Source organism: Vanessa atalanta, chromosome W, assembly GCF_905147765.1.
Source record: "Vanessa atalanta chromosome W, ilVanAtal1.2, whole genome shotgun sequence".
Taxonomy (NCBI): domain Eukaryota; kingdom Metazoa; phylum Arthropoda; class Insecta; order Lepidoptera; family Nymphalidae; genus Vanessa; species Vanessa atalanta.
In genome coordinates this window covers 6,367,028-6,391,906 of record NC_061901.1, presented here as the reverse complement: position 1 = coordinate 6,391,906, position 24,879 = coordinate 6,367,028, and the positions used below count along the sequence as shown (strand labels likewise).

At 37.4% G+C, this 24,879-nt stretch overlaps 1 protein-coding gene across 1 annotated transcript; it reads left to right on the top strand.

The window, feature by feature from the left end:
• The first annotated feature begins 21,614 nt into the window (after positions 1 to 21,614).
• LOC125075605 lies at positions 21,615 to 22,439 on the top strand. The gene has a single exon (XM_047687312.1). It carries the CDS (start codon positions 21,615 to 21,617, stop codon positions 22,437 to 22,439), a length of 825 nt encoding a protein of 274 aa, XP_047543268.1.
• Positions 22,440 to 24,879: the final 2,440 nt, after the last annotated feature.

The window sequence follows — 24,879 nt, the reverse complement described above, 5'->3', positions numbered from 1 at the left end:
AAAGGCAGTATCTACTCAGCAGTCTCGGTTTTCATTCCTCTGAGGGTACCGCATTACAGGAGTTTATCGCCTCCTCAAACGTATTTGGTACATTTGAATCAATATAGTTAACATTTATAAAATGTGAAACTGGATTACCATATCCAGAATCTGGAATTATCTTTCTTTTTTGCGTTTCTGTCATATCCCTGTCATTACTATCATTTTCATTGTCATCAATAACCAAATCCTTCAAAGTATTATTAGAATTAGTCTCATCTGCATCTACAAATTTTTTAATCCCTTTCACCTTTTGTTTTAACTACATCATTTGAAATTTGGTCAATTTCTCTTTTGGTCAAATCTTTGTTTTTCTGATCGTCCAGTTTTTCTAAGAAAATCAATTCAGTATTTTCTTCGACTATCTGTACGTGCCTAGCATTAATTATTCTATTATCGTGATATTCTATGGTAAAACATGGCATGATGTTAAAGTTAAAGCGGAAGAAGGACTCCGCACCGCACAAGCAAACATATTAACTCGGAATGGAATAAAAACTACGTTTATAACATTCGCTATATCAAAAACACACTACCAGAGAACAATTTTAAAATAAAATTGCATACGTGTCAAGATGTCAACAAGACCTGTCAATGTACGTACCGTTGGTTAACACACGTGTTAAGAGATTTTGAGTGTTTACGATTAGTTCTGTAGTATATTTTATTGTTAATAGCGCATTTAGTTGGTATTTGGGTTAAGTGGTGTTATTAGCAGTTTTACATATTGTGAGTATTTACAGTATTTTTATAATTCGTAGTTTTTAAATTTTATAATGATCCTCCTCCTGAACCCCCTGATCCAGGTGGTTCAATAGAATTAGTTCCCGACAATTGTTTCTCGTAAGCGTCAAGGTGGTAGTGATACAATTAATTCTGACTCCAACGTAAAGAAAATTGTAATTCGTCCTGATATCGCAAACCCATCTATCCAAACTATATACACCCATCCATTCTTCTCCGAAGGACCTTAAAGTTATTCGGACAATGACAAGGGTCCTTTTATTGTCCATGTGTCATGGGAAGTCTCTGAGCCAGCTTCAGGAACTACTATACGGGCTATCAAATTTGGTCAATTTCTACACACGCACAAAGTTAGTTGCATCATTAATGATGGTCTTCAAAATGTAGGCCGTAATAAAATATCTGTTGAATTTTCAACAAGCAATGCAGCAAACAAATTTCTAGTAAACCCTATCACTGTGAGGCATCCCGCCACATTCTCTTTTGAAATAAAAGAGAATGTGGCGGGATAGAAATATATATATTATTAGCAAAAAGCTAATAATTAAATTAAAAAAAACTACTCCAAATAAAAAGATTTCTTATTTATAATCAATTTAACAATTAAACTTAAATAATAATAAAAACAAAATCATTAAATCTCTCATTAAAATATCTTTAAATCAACAAACAAAACTTTTACTGAAATGTTCTAGCAATTATATTGTAATAAACACAAAAATATAGATCAAAGATTAGGATTACAAAAAAAAGGGTCTCGTCAACGTCTTTACGTTCCGAGTGCTCAAGAAAAGGTGTCCGATCCCCCCTTTGTCATGCTCTTTTATAGCTTTATAACAGTAGGACACGTGACCACAACACCGGTGATATTTTTGTCGCTAACACGGCCTATCCTGACGACGGCGCGCCCTCGCCCGTTTGATATGGCACATCGTTTGGTGGATCTGGCATTTGATCTACGAACTCCTCATTCTCAGCTAAAACAAACAAAAACATCGTTATGTTATGAAATTTTTTCAATAAACAAACATATTGCAATCAAAATGTTAGCAGAGCCCTCAGGATGCTACCCTCGAAATAATAAATTCATATGCGCATATAAAACATCTGTTGCAGAGCCCTCAGGATGCAACGAGACAGAGGCCTCAGCATGTCTACCCAGAGCAGAGCCCTCAGGGTGCTCTTTACCATAAAACTAATAATTGTAATCTCTAAGCAGAGCCCTCAGGATGCTTAAAAGACAGAGGTCTCAACATGTCTTTGAATGCTTACTTTCGAAGAATGATGTACAAGTATCGGTATTCTCCATGCCACATAATCATGTATTCAGCTGCAGCTTGCGTGGTTTTACCATACGAGCCGGCTAGCAATTTCAACTCATACCTCCCATGAGGTAAAACTTTTTCCACTTTATATGGACCCCGCATGCCACCATCCAGTTTGCCTGTCAATTGACTGGTCTTCAACACAAATACAGTGTCACCAATCTTAAATGTACGAGGCGCAACTCGAGTCTTGTTTGTGCGGTAATCCTGGAGGATTCTTTTACTTTCCAGAGATTCACTGGCTTGTTGTCGGGCCAATTCACGCAACGACTCACGATTAGGGCTTGTCCCTTCAAGCGCTATGTCTCGCACAATGGAACGTAGCACTGGTGTTGTGGCCTCGGTACCTATTAACAGATTTAAAGGAGAGCATTTAGTTGATTTTTGTATTGAAATATTTAATGTAAGTTGTAATCTCCATAAAACATCGGACCGTTTTTCTTGTTTAAAATTACTTTCTATTCTAATCATATTTAAAATGGTTCTACAATAGTGTTCTACTTGTCCATTACTTTGGGGCATTTCAGGTGTAATCAAATACAAATCACTACCCATTTCCGAGACCCATTTAACAAATACAGTATGTTCATACATTCTGCCTCTATCAGCTACAATTAATTTAGGTGATCCAAATAATGACATGGCATTTTGAAAAACTCTTTTAAGTTCATTACAATCTTGTTTAGCAATTGGGTACAAAAGGCAATATTTTGTAAACGCATCTATAATAATAATAACAAACTTATAGCCATTCGAAACTGGCAATGGCCCTAAAACGTCACTATGCAATGTTTCAAACGGTACATTGGGCTTACTCCACGATTCGATTGGCTGTAAGGGTTGTATAGCACATTTTTTATAAGATAAACATACAATACAATGTCTAATATACTTTTGAACAAAAGATCTCAACCCTGGGAACCAAAAATGTTTTAAGATTAAATCGACAGTTTTATCAACACCGATATGCTGATGTTCATCGTGAAATATACGTAATAAACTAAGACGATGTCCTTTTGGTATATAACAAAGTAATTTTGCATCTTTACCCACAGAATTATACTTATAGTAAAGCAAATCATTGTGTTTTACATAACGAGATGAATCAAGTTCCCCATCATTCAATTTTTGTAAAAGAGTCTGAGTCTCTTCATCAGCAGCCTGTGCTATTTGAGCCCAATTTCGAGGTCTTTGTATTTCACAAATGTTTACCGGGTTGCGACTGAAATAGTCAGCATGTGCTAATGCTACTCCCTTACGATACTCTAATTCAAAATCGAAATCTTGAAGATAGATCCACCATCGAGCTATTCTCGGTAATAGATCTTTCTTGTTTCAAGGCATTACAATCTGTTACTACTTTGAAGTGAATACCTATAAGGTAATGCCTAAAGTGTTGCAATGCCTTGACCACTGCCAATGTTTCCAACTCATATGAATGGTAGCGTGACTCTGCACCAAGTGTAACTTTGCTAAAATATGCAACAACAGTCTTGCGATCATCCATATGAGTCTGAAGCAAGACAGCCCCGTACCCTAACGCGGATGCATCGGTATGAACTTCTGTTGACAAAGAAGGATCGAAAATATGTCTTGTCGAGCATTCTCTTGATCGTTACCCCATTCGAACTTTACCCCCTTGCGTAAAAGTTGAGATAAACAAGCAGTTTTTATTGAATACCCATATACCGTCTATAATACCCTGCTAGTCCCAGAAATTGCCTAACCTGTTTAACGTTAGTTGGAACTGGGGAACGAATCAAAGCTTCAACTTTATAAGCGCTCGGTCTAACCTGACCATTTCCAATCGTTCTCCCTAAATATTCAACTTCATTTGTGAGAAACGAACATTTCTTTAAATTGAGCGAAAACCCAGCAGAAGTTAAAACTTTTAAAACATCCCGTAAAGTGTCTAAACCCTCATTGATAGTTAAACTAGGTATAAGTACGTCATCAATGTATACTAAGACGCGATTTTGTTCAATAAAAGGTCGTAATGTATTTGAGATAATGCGTTGGAAAATAACTGGAGCGTTAGCCAAACCGTACGGCATTTTTAAATACTCGTAGTGTCCATCTGGGGTAACAAATCCCGTCAAATGAATACACTCACTACTCATTGGTATTTGATGGAACCCAGTGGCCATGTCAAGGCTTGTAAAAAATTTACTTTTACCTAGTCTGTCTATGTGATCGCCAATAAGTGGTAGAGGGTAGCGATCTTTTACAGTTATTGCATTCAATGCCCTAAAGTCAACACACATTCTGTCTGTGCCGTCTTTCTTTTTAACCAAAAGGATTGGACTAGAGTATGCTGATTCTGATTCTCTTATAATACCTTTAGATAAAAGTTCCTTAATAATTTGTCTAACACGCAATTTTTCTTCGTGAGAGAGTCTGTAAGGTCTATAAACTATAGGGGAATTATTAGATAAACGTAGAAACATAGATCCAGTTTTGACCGTACTCGTGGCGGTACCAGTAATAAAATGTTCCGCGAATTCATTAACAATTGACAAAAGACGATCTTTATCAGTGCCAACCAAAGGCGTTTTTATGATATTGTCAGATGTTGTTGTTTCAATATTAAATACATTTTGTACACGTGTCAAACATTGTCTGCCTTTCGATCGCGTGTAAATAACCCCATCCCTGTTTAAAACGTCGGTACCTATTATTATAGGCGTATTCATGTAACATTAGCAATAATATGAAAATCGATTTCTAAAGTAATTTCTGGAAATTCTACAGTTAACACGGTCGAAAAGCATGACTCTACTTCTTGACTTCCAATACCGCGTAAAATACAAAAACAAGGCGTCTTGTGACTTTTAAAATGTTTTATGATAGATTCCGATATTAAAGAAATTGTAGACCCACTATCTATTAAAATATCAACAGGAACGCCTTGTATAACGGCCGCGCAAATATCATTTTTCCTTCTATTATCAACAACTTCACGACAAAAGTTTACATTAGGTTTACCCTGAGCTTCAACACGTTGTTTTGTAAAACAATCCTCAACTTTATGGCCTATCTTTTTACAGAAAGTGCAAAGATCTATTTTATTTTGCATGTTATTTGTATTATTGGGGGTAGTTGATGGAAGGTTACGCACATTCCCATTATTGTTATTTGATTTAAAACGTTTCGAACATTTATATTGCTTATGACCAAAACCACCACAAAGAAAACATTTACTTTTTGTATCACTATATTCCCTCTTACGCGTATTAACGTAATTAGCTTTATAATCAGACATTTCGCGATGCCCTCGAATAATCTTATGTTGTATCGGCTTAGTATAAATTGAAAAAAAATTCACTAAATCATCAGGTGTAAGTTTGGCGTTAGTGGCGGCAGCGCGTATTTGAGGATCAACTATACCCCTTATTATAATTGCTAATATTAATTCATTACTTAAACCATTAACAATTTTTAAACGTAATAATGATCGCCTAGCATATTCAGCATAAGTAGGATAGCTATCGGAATTAGTACTCATTACTTCAAACAATATATTTGCGATGTCAACTTTACGAGGGCATAAGGCCTTAAAGTCCTTTTTAAAGTTAGACTACGTACGATTACTTGTAACCCACTCGTTTAACCATAATTTCGCGTCCCCTTTAAGGCAATTACAAATATGAGATAAACACTCTCTATCGTCCCATTTATTAAGAACACGTACGTGATCGACTTCATCACACCATGCATCTATATCATTATACTGCGGGTCAAAATTTGAGATATAAATTTGGGTGGATCTTACCGGGATTAAGTTGATGGCGTTAATAATCCTGTCGGTCACCTCACTCACTATGGTATCGGAGGATACCGATGGTCCCGGCTGCACAGACATGTCCAGACTAGCAATATCGGATACCTCGGTGGGACGCGGCAGTGGTGATGCTGGTTGTCTTTGTGACTCCGGGTGACCAGATGTTGATGATAGTACGGGCAACAAATCAGCAGTGCCTGATCCAGAAGCCACTGCATTGCTTAATCGCCCGTAACTGGAGCTATCTTCCAAGGCATTGAGACGATTTAGAATTGCCTGCAACTGCTGTTCCAAACCTTGTATTAGTGTGTCATTAGTATTTTTACCTCGTTGTCTTTTATTTGTGCCCGACATGTTAGTCAGACACAATTAATGAGCCCTAGTCAGAATGCCAAATCAAAAGGAAATCTAGCTATGGAGCCAGATCCCACTTCTGATATTAGCAAAAAGCTAATAATTAAATTAAAAAAAAAAAAACTACTCCAAATAAAAAGATTTCTTATTTATTAATTTAACAATTAAACTTAAATAATAATAAAAACAAAATCATTAAATCTCTCATTAGAATATCTTTAAATCAACAAACAAAACTTTTACTGAAATGTTCTAGCAATTATATTGTAATAAACACAAAAATATAGATCAAAGATTAGGATTACAAAAAAAAGGGTCTCGTCAACGTCTTTGTATGTTTGCTCGTGCTGTTATCCTATTGACTATATCTTCTGTGTATGTAGACTTATTGTGCTGTGCAAATTTTATAAGTGTGAACAATAAACTGTTGACTGTTTATCGTCTTTTTTTGATATACTCAAGACTACTAACCGCGCACTTACAACTACATTGGTGACCCCGTAAAGAACGCGAGCTTGGCATAAGTAGTGACGGTAATTCTGCAGACAATCAAGCAAAAGTTAACATCTACCCCCGTGACGGCGAGCGAAGAAAAAAAATGATCAGCGGTGCCCCGTCATCATCAAACCAGATGCCCATCAAGATGCCACCATTTTGGCCAAAAAATATGATTTGCACAAATTGAAGGCCAATTTAATATTTCCGGCATTACTGATGACAGTACGAAATTCTTTTATGTCATCGGACAGCTAGACCCCCAATTTGCTACAGAGGTGGAGGACATTATTATCCAACCTCCGGCAACTGGCAAGTACGAAAAATTGAAGTCTGAGCTCATCAAACGATTATCGGCATCAAAAGAGAAGAAGGTGAAACAGCTCCTTATGCACGAAGAGTTTGGCGATAGAAAACCGTCACATTTACTGCGTCACCTGCAACATCTAGCTGGGTCAGAGGTATCCGATAATTTTTTACGCACAATATGGACGAGCCGTCTAACCTCTGCCATACAATCTATCCTTGCGTCGCAAACATCATCAACATTGCTGGACCTAGCGGACGTGACTGACCGCATCCATGACGTGGCAACCCCGCAGGTCGCATCTACCTCCAGCCCTGTACCAAGCAGTTCCATGGATACTCTAGTTCAGCAAGTCGCAGCGCTCACGAAGCATGTACAGGCCTTAATGACGCAAGTGAATAGGCAGTCCCGTCCACGTGAGCGCTCCAGACATGACCATCGAGGATGTTCCAGCTCCAAGCGGTCAGTATCTAACTACCGGAGGTTCCCCACTTGTTGGTATCATTTTAAGTTTGGTGAGTAAGCGAAATAGTGCTTAAAACCGTGCGATTATAAGTCGGGAAACGCGACAGGCAGTCAGTAATGGCGACCGCTGATTGCTGATTGCCACGAAGACGCAATTTCTCGTCGATACAGGCAGCGACATCTGTGTCTTTCCACGATCAGCATTGCGAGAACAACGACAGAAGACCTCTTACGAGTTGAGTGCAGAGAACGGTAGTGCGATAGTGACGCACGGTTATAAGCAGCTTGTATTAAACTTAGGCTTGCGCCGCGACTTTGCTTGGCGATTAATTGTTGCAGATGTGACTAGGGCGATTATCGGTGTACATTTTTTGTCTCACTACAATTTGATCGTTGACTGTCGCAATAAGCGATTAATCGATAGCACGACTAGTCTCACCACCCCGGCTTCATCCACTCAGTCACTCAAAAATATTTTTTCAGTCAGAGTCGCGACTGATAACAATTCTGTGTACCATAAACTGTTAACGGACTTTCCACAGATCACCCGCCCCTCAGGCTTACCTCGTGTAATCAAACATAATACCCTACACTACATCAAAACTACATCTGGTGCACCAGTAAGTTGCCTACCTCAACGATTAGCGCCTGACATACTTAAAGTCGCTAGGGACGAATTTTCGGATATGCTGAAAAGCTGTACATCCAGACCCTCGAGCTCACCTTGGTCATCGCCACTCCATCTAGCGCCCAAAGGTGATAGCGGTTGGCGTCCTTGCGGCAACTATCGGATGCACGAACCGTGCCCGACAGGTATCCGATCCGCCACATCCAGGACTTCGCCCACAGTATAGCCGGTTGTCTGATCTTCTCGACCATCGATATAATGGCTTATAACCAAGTTCCTGTTAAACCTGAGGATATCCCGAAGACTGCAATCACCACCCCGTTTGGCCTATTCGAATTTCCATTCATGACGTTCGGACTTCATAACGCAGGCCAAACTTTTTGTTTCGTGGACGAGATGGTGAGAGGGCTAGATTTTTGTTACCCGTACTTTGACGACATCTTATTATTTTCTCGCGATGAGGTTAGTCATGCCGATCACCTCCGCCAACTCTTCACCAGGCTGAATGAATATGGCATGGTGATTAACATTACAAAATGCGTCTTCGGAGTACCTTCAGTAAAATTCTTAGGTTACAGTATATCTGTTGCAGGTACTAAGCCCTTACCTGAGAAGGTCCAAGCAATCCAGAACTTCCCAGTTCCCAGAACAGTGAGGGAGTTGCGTCGATTCCTCGGGATGTTGAAATTTTATCGTTCATCCCTTGTGCCGCGCAATTTCAAGCACCACTAAATGCTCTTTTAACAGACTCCTTTAAGGGTTCACATCCCGTTAACTTCACAGCCAAGGAACACGATGCTTTCATCGTGTGCAAAACCAGTCTTTGCAACGCAGCACTCCTGGCACACCCAGACTGTAACGCTAAACTGGCCTTGATCACCGACGCATCAGATACGGCGGTAGGCGCAGTTTTACAACAGTTTAAGGAAGGTCTGTGGCAACCGCTAGCATTCTTTTCGCGAAAACTTATGCCCTCGCAACAGAAATACTCACCATATGATCGTGAACTCCTCGCCATCTACGAGGCAATTAAATATTTTCGCCATATGGTTGAGGCGAGGAATTTTACTTTTTACACGGACCATAAGCCCTTTGCGTTTTATACGCGTAGGGAGAATTGCTCGCCCAGACAGTTTCGGCATCTGGATTTTATAGCACAATTTACTACTGACATAAGGCACATATCAGGGAAGGACAATGTTGTGGCTGATACACAGCATGTTCTTCAGCAGTGCTGTGTACGTCTGTAATTGGTACATACATCAGATAAGTGTCAGTTTTAAATGTTTAGTGTTAAGTGTTTAATGTATGTACTGTTGATGTGCCATTCAAATAAAAAAAGAAAAAAATAAATAAATAAACACTGTCTCGCGTTGAGCAAATTTCTCAGCCTATCGACATGACTGCACTTGCCAACACCCAACATTCCGACCCTGAGTTGCAACAATTGCTGAGTGGTAATGACTCTTCTCTACGCCTTAGGAAAGTCAAGCTCCGCGAATCCAATGTCGATCTGTACTACGACGAGGCGTGCGGTACTCCTAGACCATACGTACCAAAATCAATGCGACGGCAGGTATACGACAGCCTACACTCGCTAAGCCATCCCGGTGCAAATGCAACGGTCAAGTTGGTGGCAGAGCGTTACGTGTGGCCGAATATGCGGAAGGACTGCAGGGAGTGGGCTCGTTCCTGTATAGCGTGCCAAGGTGCAAAGGTGACACGACACGTCTCGTCACCTCTAGGCAACCTTAAGCTGCCGCGATGCCGTTTTATGTTTGTCCATATCGACATTATAGGTCCCTTGCCACTATCCCAGGAATATAGATATTGTCTCACAGCCGTTGATCGCTTTACCCGATGGCCAGAGGCAATACCACTTAAGGATATCACTGCTGAGACAGTAGCTAAAGCCTTGCTGCATGGATGGATCGCACGATATGGATGCCCAACTGACATCGTGACGGATCGGGGCAGACAGTTTGAGTCGGCACTCTTCGCACAATTGTCCAAAATTGCCGGTTTTCAACATCGACGCACTACCGCATACCACCCCGCATGTAATGGACTCGTGGAGCGGTTTCATAGACAACTGAAAGCTGCCATCACTTGCCATGCAAGCGCTAACTGGCTGGAAATCCTTCCACTAGTCCTATTAGGTATCAGGGCTACATTCAAGGAGGACATACAAGCCTCACCTGCTGAGCTGATATATGGCGAGACCCTTAGGTTACCAGGCGATTTCTTTGAGCCACAATTCGATGGCATAGAGGACGTGACGCAATACGGTGCACGACTTAAACGACACGTGCAATGTCTCTTGCCATCTTCAGGTTTCCGCCACCACAGCAACCGCCCCGTCTTTAGATTCAAAGACTTGTCAACTGCTTCCCATGTCTTTCTAAGGGATAACAGTGCCCATGGGTCACTTAAGCCGGCTTACACTGGTCCACATCAGGTACTTTGCAGAGGTGATAAGGTTTTCAAACTTCTGGTGCGAGGAAAAGAGGTCACAGTATCAGTAGACCGACTGAAACCAGCCTACATGCTGCAAGACCCTACCAACACCAACGTTCCCCCACCACCACAATACATCACACCTACATCAACCGTACCACCAACATCACCATCTACCATACTACCCCACACCACATTCACTAGTGTAAATAAAGAGAAGGACACAAGGGCATTTAAAACAAGGTCAGGACGACAAGTTCGATTCCCGGAATATTATCGCCCGTAACACGGTCTCTGGAGGGAGGTGATATGGCGTCCCGTCACATTCTCTTTTTAAATAAAAGAGAATGTGGCGGGATAGAAAAATATATATATATATTATTTTTATTTTTGCATTAATATATTATATTCAACAAACAAAAAGTTTCAGCCGTGCGACGATAATTTTTCATATTAGTTAGTACGTAAGCGATCGTACGATCGCGCACCTCGCTCATTCGCCGCCGCTGCCCTCCTACCCCGGCAGCTAGCGGTCAACGGCAACGACGCGCGCGAAGACTCAGTCGGATCTCGATCTCGATGCGCACTGCTTTGCTACCTTTTATGCTTTGCACTCACTTACGCCTTAGTTAAGTTCGTTGCTTGTTTTCTTTGTATGTTTGCTCGTGCTGTTATCCTATTAAATATATCTTCTGTGTATGTAGACTTATTGTGCTGTGCAAATTTTATAAGTGTGAACAATAAACTGTTGACTGTTCATTGTCTTTTTTTGATATACTCAAGACAACTTACCGTGCAAGTACAACTACAACTGAAATGTGCAAGTACAAAGCTACTGTACCGACTTTTAATGTTACTAGAATGGGTTTGATTAAAGGTATTCCCGTGGACTGGACAATGGAAGAATTAGCAACATCTCTCGAGCTTCCCACTGGATGTGGTGAAGTTTTGAAAGTCAGACGGTTAAATAGAAAAACCTATACTGATGGTGTTACTACAATGGGTCCCTATCCAATCCATGGTAATCACATTTAGGGGACAAATACTACCCAACACAGTGTATTTCTACCATACTTCCCTTCCTGTTGAAACATAAAAACTCCCCACAATCCAATGCCTGAACTGTTGCCATAATGGTTACATTAAAACTCAGTGTCGATCTCAACCTAGGTGTTTTAAGTGCTCCAAATCCCACACAGATAAGTCTTGTAATCTAAGTAAGGATAACGCCACTTGCTTACATTGCTCTGGTAACCATTTCACAACAGATAAGGACTGTCCTGAGTTTTCTCGCCAACAATCGATCAAAATTGTTATGTCTCAGGACAACATATCTTATATTGAAGCATCCTCTCGGTTCCCTCCTGTATGTAGATCCTATGCAGAGATAGTAAAAGAGATGTTTTACCCCTCCCACATATTCTCCAATTATCCCTACAACTAACAGGTCCTATAGGATTACTGTTATCAATAGTAGTATGATAGAACGTAGCCTCGTGGAACACCAGCATTGACGAATTTTGAGTCGGAGCATGCAACGCCGACAACGACCTGGATGCTCCGATCTGCCAAAAAGCTGGTAATCCAATTGTATAATTACCTGGAAAACCCCTAGGAAGGAAGCTTCGAAAGAAGCGCTTTGTGCCACACGCGATCGAAGGCCTTCGCTAGTTTCAAACTGGCTGCTAATGCTTTCCCCTTGCTCTCAACTGCTTCCGCACTTTTATAAGTGAGGCTGAGCGACCCCGACGTGAACTGGACGGGTCTAAGCAGTTGCACTTTTTAGCGATCGGATGCACCAAAGCAGTCTTCCAGGAGTTTGGGACGATGCCTAATGCCGTAGGATTTTCGGAAAAGACGCGTTAAAACAGGTGCCCACTCGGGAGCACATGTCCGTAGCACGGTTGGAGGGTTGCCATCGGGTCTTGACTTCGACTTATGAATGTCCAAATAAAGAAGTGCTTTACGAAATGCACTTTGCCGGAATGTAACCTCCGGCATCGTGGTATCACACCGCGGGATTGTTGGGGATAACTTTTCTCGGTCATCCAGAGTCGAGTTTGACGCAAAGAGAAAGCCTAAAATATCAAAGATCAGCTTTCTCCTTAGCGGTATAGGCCAATGACTCACCGTCTCTGTGCAGAGATAGTATACCTTTACTGTAGGTGTTTTTTATAATTTAATTAAATATTATAAGAGGTGCAGAACAAACTACGAATCCAATTTTTACGTCTCTTTATTGCGCTTTCTACAGTATGACTGGCTGTACAGAGAAGTTACAACATCGAGCACGACTATCTTATTACAAAAATATCGTGTTACAAAATTAAATACCTATATGCACACGGCACAGTATACCCCCCTTCAAAAAATATTGTTATTACATTAAAAAACATAAAAAAAGGAAAAAGTATAAAAAATTGTTATAAGTAAAAAGCATTGTCACAAAATGTTCAAAATTCTTAAAATAATTAAACATAAATTTTGCACCTAGTCACACAAAAAAAAAAAATAGTACAATTTAATATTTTGAACAATTACAAAAAACAAAAAATATATATAATATTACGAACATACTCATTAACTACTATCATAGTTACACAATTAACAAATACGATTATGATTGAGTACACAATATACTGCTATATTAAAAATATGTATGTGACTTAAACTTATATTTAACACTTTCTAAATTTATTACACTTCACTACACAATCACTTGCTGGCATCCCGGGTTCTTCTGGGGAATAGAGTTCTCTGGTTGCCCCCTGACTACAACAAAAGTATCCAGTAGTGTCCTTCTCATAAAGTTTGTGAATTGCATTTTGCCACGTTTCCATACAATATAGAAAATAACACACAATACCAGGGTCAGAATTGCGAGAGTATACAACTCTACCCTAGTGCTAAGATGCGTGGTCGTTTCTGAAGCCGTTGCGCTATTTCCAGCATCTTTCTGTGCAATAATGATTTCTTCTTTTTCTTCTTTACTTACTGATTTACCCATATTTAATTATTTTTCGAAAAATAAAATTATTAAAATATAGAGATACAGCTAAAACAGTCGATACGATGACAGTCGACTAGGGAGTGAATCTTACTGTAGGTTTGCTGATGCGTCCTGATCTGGTTACCATGGGCTCCTTGTTAATGTTACATGGCTCTATACTGGGCGATATTGCTATGTCATCAGAGTGTAACGTGAACGCGGGCTTGAGTCTATCTATACTAATAATTTTCTGCGTATCTCCCTCTTGAATTTTAAAATATTTATTTGTTCGACTTAAAATTTTGTATGGACCAGAATACGGAGGAGTAAGCGGCCTTGACACTCGGTCGCAACGAACAAATACATGTAAACATTTTTCAAGTTCCGGGTGTACAAAAATTTTGTTTTGACGTAATTGGCGCCTTGGTATTGCTGCTATATGCCTTATTTTCTGCCTTAACGCTTGTAAAAATGTTTCTTCACTTGAGATTTCTGGCTTTTTCAGCTCAAAAAAATTACCAGGAAGTCTTAAAGATTCACCATACACCAACTCAGCTGCACTTATCTAAGTATCATCCCTGTAACTTGCTCTTAATCCTAGTAATACGCTAGGTAGCTCTTTAACCCAATTATCTGTGTTACCTCTGCATATAAGAGAAGTTTTAAGAGAACGATGCCACTTTTCAACTGCACCGTTTGCCTGTGGATGGTATGCTGTAGTTCTTATTCTTGTTATTCCCATTCTTCTGGCTAGTTGGTTAAATAAGTTCGACTCAAATTGACGTCCTTGATCTGTCGTTACTCTCAATGGACAACCGAATCTAGTAATCCAGCCATAATAAACGGCTTCGGCTACACTTTCTGCTGTTATGTCCTTTAAAGGATACGCTTCAGGCCAACCATTGCAATATTTAAGAGGACCCACGATGTCTATGTGAATATGTTCAAATCTATCACTTTTTTCAAACGACTTAAATGGTGAAATATTGTGTCTTTGAACTTTGGACCTTTGGCATTCCAAACATGATCTAGTCCATGATGCAATATGTTTGTTCATCGATTTCCAGAAGTATCTCTCTCGCATCATATTTCTCGTTGTTCGTATGCCGGGATGACTAATTTCATGAATCGCGTTGTAAGCCGATGCGCGAAATTCCAACGGCATATAAGGACGAACTTTTCCATGCGATGTTTCACAATAAATATATGCATTACAGTTAGGAATTTTCACCTTTTTAATATTTAGAGTTTTAGACTTTAATAGTTCTAGTAGCTCTGCATCCTTACCCTGTGCCTTAGCTAGGTCTTCATAATTAATTGTGGATGAAAAATCAATGGTAGCGATTCGAGATAAAGCATCTGCCACAGTATTCTCTGAACCACTAATATGGTAAATTCTTGTACAAAATTGCATCACGTAGTCTAAGTGTCTCAATCTCCTAGGGGTATCGTTATTTCCAAAAGAATTCTTCGAAAATGCTTGCACTAAAGAAGTTTTTCAAAATCTCAATTTTTTATTCTCATACATTGATGACGTCATCATAGCGTCATCTTCAGAAGTCGAACATCAAGAACATTTAAAAATCGTATTTGAGAGGTTAAATAAATTCGGCTTAACGATAAATTTAGCGAAATGCGAGTTTGGGAAAACCGAACTGGACTTCTTAGGGTTTCACATTTCTGAAAAAGGACTAAGCCCCTTAGAAGAACGTGTTAAGGCATTAAGTAAGTTTCCAAGGCCACAAACAGTTGATGAGTTAAGACGTTTTTTAGGGATAATAAATTTTTATAGACGTCATCTCCCAGGTGCTGCAGGTGTTCAAGCAAAATTAAACATGTATTTGAGGAATAGCAAAAAGAAAGACAAAAGCTTGATACCTTGGACTCAAGAGACGATAGAAGCCTTTGAACAGTGTAAACAGAGCCTAAAAAGTGCAGTTACACTATCATTTCCTATCGCGGGTGCTCCTATCTCTATCATGACAGACTGTTCTAACACGTGTGCTGGAGCAGTACTTCAACAAAAAGAAGGTACCTCATGGAAACCTTTAGGTTTTTTTTCAAGTAAGCTTAGTGAGGCTCAACAGCGCTATAGTACATTCGACAGAGAATTATTAGCTATATATATGGCAATAAAGTATTTCCGATACTTAATTGAGGGACGACCTGTAACAGTTTACACGAATCATAAACCTTTAGTGCAAGCATTTTCGAAGAATTCTTTTGGAAATAACGATACCCCTAGGAGATTGAGACACTTAGACTACGTGATGCAATTTTGTACAAGAATCGATCATATTAGTGGTTCAGAGAATACTGTGGCAGATAGATAGAGATTCAATTAATCACACTTCGCACTTCGCGCCCTGTGAGCAAGACGTATATCCGTGTTCTCTTCTATTGATAATTCTAAAAGTGAAGTTAAAGCAATAAAATCGTTGAAAAGTTTTTTTTTTTAAGTTTATAACTTACATCTACAAACTTTCAAGTGAAAAAACAGTGAATTAACATGTGTATAGACAAAGTTATTCAATTATAAAACATTGTTACAAGTTTAATATTGTGCTCGGTCACTTAATATTAATAAATTTTTTCGTATCTACCCGTTATATAAAAAGTGATTATAATATTACATTCAACAATTTCATCGCATAGTCTTAAGAACTTTGTAGCTCAGCCGTAGATGCTTGGAATCATACTCTAGAAAGTCATGGTTCAAACCCCATCTAAAGCAGTCTTTTTCGCTTTTTAAATTAAATAAATAGACCATTAATTCACAGCAGACTGCATAAGAAACTAGAATTTGCAAATTATAAAGTTGTTACGAATTATAAACAAGAAAAAAAAAAAAATGTCTATGATACAGTGGAACTGTTGTAACGAAGAAAAAGATGACGAAGAATATATGTGTTGCGTTAAATGTATGAAAAGGTATCACCGGGAATGTTTACAGTCGATCTCACAATCCGGCTTACACATAAATTTAGAATGTCTAACCGAATGGATGTGTCCATCTTGTGTGCCAAGAAGGCCGAAGGGTAACAACGAGAACACTCCAGTTCGTGGTAAGGACATTACGTCAATCAGTGATCATAATATAACTAAAAGATCGAACAAACGTGTTGCTATTTCATCGCCAGAACACACAAGCACTTTAAAACAAGACGACTTAAGAGAAATAGTCAGGGAAATTGTTAATACAGAAATGAAAAAAATGCTTACAGAGATAACTACATCTATTAAATCTGTGTTAAATAGTGAATTAAAGGTTTTAAAGGAAGAAATCTCTGATATGAAAACTTCAGTGAACTTTATTAGCAACCAATACGACGAGTTTTTAAAAGAGCATCGTGCTAACGAAACAGCAATAAAGGATCTTAAGGAAGAAAATAACAAATTAGTGTCGACTATTGATACCTTAAAGGCACGCGTAAATGATCTAGAACAAAGGTCCAGGTCCAACAACTTAGAATTACAATGCGTTCCAGAATCAAAAAATGAAAATTTGATTAAAATCATTGAGAAGCTAGGTAGTGTAGTAGGAATGACAATAACAGACGACAAAATTATGAATATTACTAGAGTTGCCAAAGTCAACCGTCAAAGTACCCGACCAAGATCTATCATAGTACAATTTAATTCTCCTTTAACCAGGGACAAGATGTTGGCTGCAGTCATAAAATATAATAAAATCAATCTTAAAGATAAACTGAATACCACGAACATAGGACTTGGCGGAAAAAAAAATCCCATTTATGTCATGGAACACCTATCACCAGAGAACAAGGCTCTTCATGCCGCGACGAGACTAAAAGCTAAAGAAATAGGGTACAGATACACTTGGGTTCGTAACGGTCGTATACTTATTCGGAAGGATGACAACTCGGATTACAAAATAGTTAAAAATATGGAGTTTTTAAGTAAGTTAAGCTAACGTATAAGGTAGGTTTCATGTAATTAATGGATTTCTAAACGTTTAAAATTCGCGTCTATTAATGTATTGTATCAAAATGTCCGTGGAATCAGAACCAAAACGCACGATGTTTACTGTAACGCAGCTACAAATGAGTATGATATCATTATCTTGACTGAAACCTGGTTAAATAACTCAATATCGAGTGGCGAACTATTTGATAAGAGTTACAATATATACAGAAGGGACAAAGAAACTTCTAAACTTAGTACTAAATATAATGGCGGTGGAGTACTAATAGCTGTAAAAAAACATATTACATCCTATAGAGTTAGTAGTTGGGAAAGTGATTGCGAGGATTTGTGGGTGGTAATCGATGTGCCTCATCTCAGTAGTATCCGCCATATAGCTTTGTGTGGGATATACCTACCGCCACCAGTGAATAGGGACTTGTTGGATTAGTTTTTGAATAACTGCAATAGAGTTTCGGAACAACATAATATGTTAACTTGTATTATTGGAGACTTTAATTTAAGCTGTATTACCTGGAGTGTAGGTCTTAACTCATCTAATAGTAATATTTCCGCGACAGCGCAAAGTTTACTAGATTTCATATCTGAAAATGGACTACGTCAATGTAACTCTATTACTAACAACAAGCAAAAAATACTCGATCTTGTACTTGTTGATTTACCTGCATGCTCCGTAAACTATTCTTATAATTCTGTAAGTAATGTTGATCAATTACATCCCCCACTTGAAATCAACATACCAAATTTAAAACCAAATAGATTGACAGTGAACGTATCCCACAAGCGTTTTAATTTTCATAGGGGTGATTACGATTCAATTGATGAGTACTTACAAGGTATTGACTGGCATAAACTATTACACGTAAATGATATAAATGATATGGTTAAAATATTTTACGAGGTATTACAAACCGCTATCATTAGCTACGTTCCATTGCATAAAGCAAGATGTAATAGGTATCCATCTTGGATAAATAACAGGGCTGCAAAAAGAATTAAAGAAAAACGTAAAATGTTAAAAAGGTTTAAAAAATATAATAACCCAATGGATGAACTAGAATTAAGATTACTTAGTGACCGATGTGATAGAATTACTCGAGATGCTTACAATAATTATAATTATAATCTTGAGAAGCAGGTTCAGAAAAATCCGAAAGCATTTTGGACATTCCTAAAAAGTAGACGCAATAGTTCTAACTCGTATCCAGCTTCTATGACTAATGGAATTATAAACTCTAGCAACGCAGCCGAGATTTGTGATATGTTTTCATGTTATTTTGCTTCGGTATATGATGATGCCATTGATTGCCACACCTCACAGTCTTCCTCCTTTTTACAAAACATCCTTTACATGGGTTATAGTGACAACTTAGCAACTATAGAAGTGACACAGAATAAAATCTTACAAAAGCTAAAAAGCTTAGATATCACGAAAGGAGCGGGTCCAGATAATTTACCACCAATATTTATAAAAAGATGTGCGTCTTGTTTAAGTTTGCCTTTATACTTAATATTTAATGCCTCGCTACGCTCTGGGACTTTTCCAACTATATGGAAACAAGCAAAAGTCATACCAATATTTAAAAGTGATGATGAGAAGGACGTACGTAATTACAGACCCATTTCGATTCTTTCCGTTTTCCCCAAAATCTTCGAGTCTTTAATTTGTCCACTAATCCAAGCGCACTTCTCTCGTTTTATTTCTGAACATCAACATGGTTTTTTACCAGGAAGGTCAACTACCACTAATTTAGTTACTTTTACTACTTCATTATCCGAAGCTATTGACTCACAGAAACAAGTGGACACCATATACACTGATTTCAAAAAGGCATTCGATAAGGTGCCACATATAATTCTAATCAAAAAATTAATGTATTATGGATTTTCAGGCCCACTGCTGCATTGGCTTTCGTCATACTTACGTGATCGTTGCTTTTTTGTTGTAATTAATGGTTTTAGCTCTTCAACAAAAAATATTGCATCTGGTATCCCCCAAGGATCGCACCTTGGTCCAATCTTGTTTAATATATTTATTAATGACATTGTCTTTTGTTTTGAACATTCTACGCCTTACTTATACGCTGATGATTTAAAATTTACGAGAATAATTTCGAAAAAGAAGGATTCCAATCTACTTCAAGAAGATCTAAATAAGCTAACAAGCTGGTGTAATTCTAATGGTATGCAACTGAACTACAACAAATGTCTGCACATTAAGTTTACCCGAAAAATTAACATCTTATCAACAAAATATAGCTTGAACGGTAATAACCTTAAGGAAGTTGACCTTATAAGAGATTTAGGTGTTTTATTGGACAGAAAATTGACTTATATTAATCACATAGACAAAGTAGTAAGCACAGCGTCAAAGATGTTGGGATTTATTGTTAGACAAGGTCGAACATTTAAAGAAAGTAGAACAAAAATTATTCTTTACAATAGCCTTGTACGTAGTCATCTGGAGTACTGTAGTGTAGTTTGGCGTCCACATTATGCTGTACATTATTTAAGACTAGAGCGAGTTCAGAAAAGGTTCTTGTGGCATTTATCATACTCAGCAAGGATTTACAAAACAGTGATTTCATATCAGAATAGACTGAAATACTTTAAAATGATGACCCTTGACCAAAGAAGAGACGTAATTGACCTAGTATTTTTATATAAAATTGTACGTAATTAATTAGACTGCCCCAGTTTAGTAAGTAAAATTAATTTTAGAGTACCAACTAGATATCCGCGTCATACCATTACTCCACTTGTGCCCCCCCGTACTAGAACAGTCTTCGGTGCCAACTCCAGCTTTTCTCGATTTTGCAAATTATACAATAAATTCAGTCAACCTCTTGATATTAACTCATATCCGCCAGATGCCTTTCGTAAAGTAGTTGTCAACCTAGTCAGTCAAGTGTAATGATTCACGTTTTACTAATTAAATTAATTTTATTACATTATTAAATCAATTAAGGGAATTATATTGATTATATTACTTAAATTATATTGTTATTTAAATTTTAAACTAATTAAATTCCTTTGTATTTTTCTGTTATACTGATAAATACTTTGTTTTTATTCTATTTTGCATGATATATTTTTATAATTATGAATTATTTCTTGTTTAATTTCATTTTCACTATTTTATTAATGAAGTCATTCTAAATCATTGTATTGTAAATTATTTTTTTTATTAAATACTAATGTAATTTTGATTGAAATTGAATATTTAATGAATTTTATAACGTACTAAAAGTAAATTTATGTTTTTTTTTTTTTTGGTCTAGAAAATTATAGAAATTGTTAAAGATTAAAAGCGAAAATATTTATTAATTTTAAAATGTATGAAATAATTAATATTTGAATTGAAATATAATTTAAATTTGTTAATGATGGAAAGCTATATTTATATAACTATGTATAAATTTGCGTTGTTATGTTTTTTTTTTTTTTGTTGTAAATTGTTATTAACTGGCTTTTAGACTTTTTATCGTAACTAATATTTTTAATGAATGGAATTTTAAATGCATGTAGTGTTTGCTTTTATATGATTTTACATACGCTGAGCATGATTATAATTTAAGATGTAACTAGTTAAGTATGAAAAGATGTAAAAATCGCTAGCAAACCTTATAAATAAATAATAAAAAATAATAAATTATGAAGACCTAGCTAAGGCACAGGGTAAGGATGCAGAGCTACTAGAACTATTAAAGTCTAAAACTCTAAATATTAAAAAGGTGAAAATTCCTAACTGTAATGCATATATTTATTGTGAAACATCGCATGGAAAAGTTCGTCCTTATTTGCCGTTGGAATTCCGCGCATCGGCTTACAACGCGATTCATGGAATTAGTCAACCCGGCATACGAACAACGAGAAATATGATGCGAGAGAGATACTTCTGGAAATCGATGAACAAACATATTGCATCATGGACTAGATCATGTTTGGAATGCCAAAGGTCCAAAGTTCAAAGACACAATATTTCACCATTTAAGTCGTTTGAAAAAAGTGATAGATTTGAACATATTCACATAGACATCGTGGGTCCTCTTAAATATTGCAATGGATATCGATATATATTAACAATGTTGGACAGAAGCACTGGTTGGCCTGAAGCGTATCCTTTAAAGGACATAACAGCAGAAAGTGTAGCCGAAGTCGTTTATTATGGCTGGATTACTAGATTCGGTTGTCCATTGAGAATAACGACAGATCAAGGACGTCAATTTGAGTCGAACTTATTTAACCAACTAGCCAGAAGAATGGGAATAACAAGAATAAGAACTGCAGCATACCATCCACAGGCAAACGGTGCAGTTGAAAGGTGGCATCGTTCTCTTAAAACTTCTCTTATATGCAGAGGTAACACAGATAATTGGGTTAAAGAGCTACCTAGCGTATTACTAGGATTAAGAGCAAGTTACAGGGATGATACTCAGATAAGTGCAGCTGAGTTGGTGTATGGTGAATCTTTAAGACTTCCTGGTGATTTTTTTGAGCTGAAAAAGCCAGAAATCTCAAGTGAAGAAACATTTTTACAAGCGTTAAGGCAGAAAATAAGGCATATAGCAGCAATACCAAGGCGCCAATTACGTCAAAACAAAATTTTTGTACACCCGGAACTTGAAAAATGTTCACATGTATTTGTTCGTTGCGACCGAGTGTCAAGACCGCTTACTCCTCTGTATTCTGGTCCATACAAAATTTTAAGTCGAACAAATAAATATTTTAAAATTCAAGAGGGAGATACGCAGAAAATTATTAGTATAGATAGACTCAAGCCCGCGTTCACGTTACACTCTGATGACATAGTAATATCGCCCAGTATAGAGCCATGTAACATTAACAAGGAACCCATGGTAACCAGATCAGGACGCATCAGCAAACCTACAGTAAGATTCACTCCCTAGTCGACTGTCATCGTATCGACTGTTTTAGCTGTATCTCTATATTTTAATAATTTTATTTTTCGAAAAATAATTAAATATGGGTAAATCAGTAAGTAAAGAAGAAAAAGAAGAAATCATTATTGCACAGACAGGTGCTGGAAATAGCGCAACGGCTTCAGAAACGACCACGCATCTTAGCACTAGGGTAGAGTTGTATACTCTCGCAATTCTGACCCTGGTATTGTGTGTTATTTTCTATATTGTATGGAAACGTGGCAAAATGCAATTCACAAACTTTATGAGAAGGACACTACTGGATACTTGGCAACCAGAGAACCCTATCCCCCAGAAGAACCCGGGATGCCAGCAAGTGATTGTGTAGTGAAGTGTAATAAATTTAGAAAGTGTTAAATATAAGTTTAAGTCACATACATATTTTTAATATAGCAGTATATTGTGTACTCAATCATAATCGTATTTGTTAATTGTAACCATGATATTAGTTAATGAGTATGTTCGTAATTTTTTTTTGTAATTGTTCAAAATATTAAATTGTACTATTTTTTTTTGTGTGACTAGGTGCAAAATTTATGTTTAATTATTTTAAGAATTTTGAACATTTTGTAACAATGCTTTCTACTTATAACAATTTTTTATACTTTTTCCTTTTTTTTATGTTTTTTAATGTAATAACAATATTTTTTGAAGGGGGGTATACTGTGCCGTGTGCACATAGGTATTTAATTTTGTAACACTATATTTTTGTAATAAGATAGTCGTGCTCGATGTTGTAACTTCTCTGTACAGCCAGTCATACTGTAGAAAGCGCAATAAAGAGACGTAAAAATTTGATTCGTAGTTTGTTCTGCACCTCTTATAATATTTAATTAAATTATAAAAAATACCTACAGTAAAGGTATACCAGCAATTGATAGGAAGTTTGCTTTATTTATCATTGCTCACCCGTCCAGATATTTCTTACGCAGTTTGTTACCTTAGCCAATTTAATAATTGTTTCAGCGAAAACCATTGGAAACATGTAAAACGGATTCTAAAGTACTTAAAGAAAACTAAAAGCTATGGTCTGAAGTATGTCAAAGATGATTTAGATTTGATAGGGTATGTAGATGCTGATTGGGCATCAGATTGTATAGATAGAAAATCTTATACTGGATTTATGTTTAAAATGTCCGGCAGTGTGATTTCATTTGAATGTAAAAAACAATTAACTATAGCCTTATCGAGTACAGAGGCAGAATAGATGGCCATCTGTGAAGCAGCTAAAGAAGCCATATATTTGAAAAATCTTTTGTGTGAGTTAAAGTGTAGGAATGAGTTACCTGTATATCTGTTTATATAATGATAATCGGAGTGCTCAGAAGTTAACCAAAAATTTTGTATTCCATAAGAGAAGTAAGCATATAGATATAAGATATCATTTTGTCGGAACAGCTGTAGAAAATAATAGTGTACAAATTAATTATTTGAATTCAAATGATATGCCTGCTGACATATTGACTAAAAGTTGATGTCCTCAGAAACATTACAAGTTTATTGAGCAATTTGGTATTGTAGAAATTTAATGTTTATTTATTTAACATTGTATGATTGTAATGTATGCTACATACAGTATGTTCGTTCTCTATAAATATGGTATTATTTCGTTAAGGGAGTGTGTTAGATTTATATAACGAAATAATAATTTAACTACTACTAGCAACATCTGTCTCTAGGTATGTCAACCCTATTTGTTCCGTCATTGTGTCTTCCGTTCAAATAAAAACTGTTTAATCTGTAAAAACTCGACGAGTGTTTCATTAGCTTCGGATGCCTAAAAGTACTATCGGAAGAGACTCGACCCAGCTTTCGTTTCCGTGGCAAGTAATTGCGGCTTTAAGTTGCCTATGAAATCTTTCCACCATCCCGTTGCATGCTGGGTCATACGCGGTCGTTCTTTTGTGCTTGAAGCCGATGAGATCTGACAAACGCTTAAATAGGGCAGATTCAAGTTGTGCGCCACGATCGGTGACTATGTCGATGGGACAACCGAAGCGTGATATCCATCCGAATAGTAATGCGTTGGCCACGGACTCAGCGGTTATGTCGCGTAAGGGTATTGCCTCAGGCCAACGGGTGAAGCGGTCGACGGCGGTGAGGCAATATCTATAACCGTGTGAATATGGCAATGGACCAACGAGATCAATATGGATATGAGCAAACCGTGATCGTGGTAATTTGAAAGTTCCAACAGATGGCGAGCAATGGCGAGAGATTTTTGATCGTTGGCATGCTGGGCAGGCTCGTGTCCATTCTCTGCAATCTTTTCTAATACCTGGCCAAATATACCTCTCTGAGACTATCCTGGTTGATGATTTGGCACCTGGATGGTTAAGACAGTGCAAACTTTCAAAAACTCTCCGGCGAAATTCTTGCGGAACGTATGGGCGTATGCTATTGCTAC

Coding starts and splice junctions, on each gene's coding strand:
- LOC125075605 (XM_047687312.1), top strand. CDS start 21,615: ATGTTGGACAGAAGCACTGGTTGGCCTGAAGCGTATCCTTTAAAGGAC.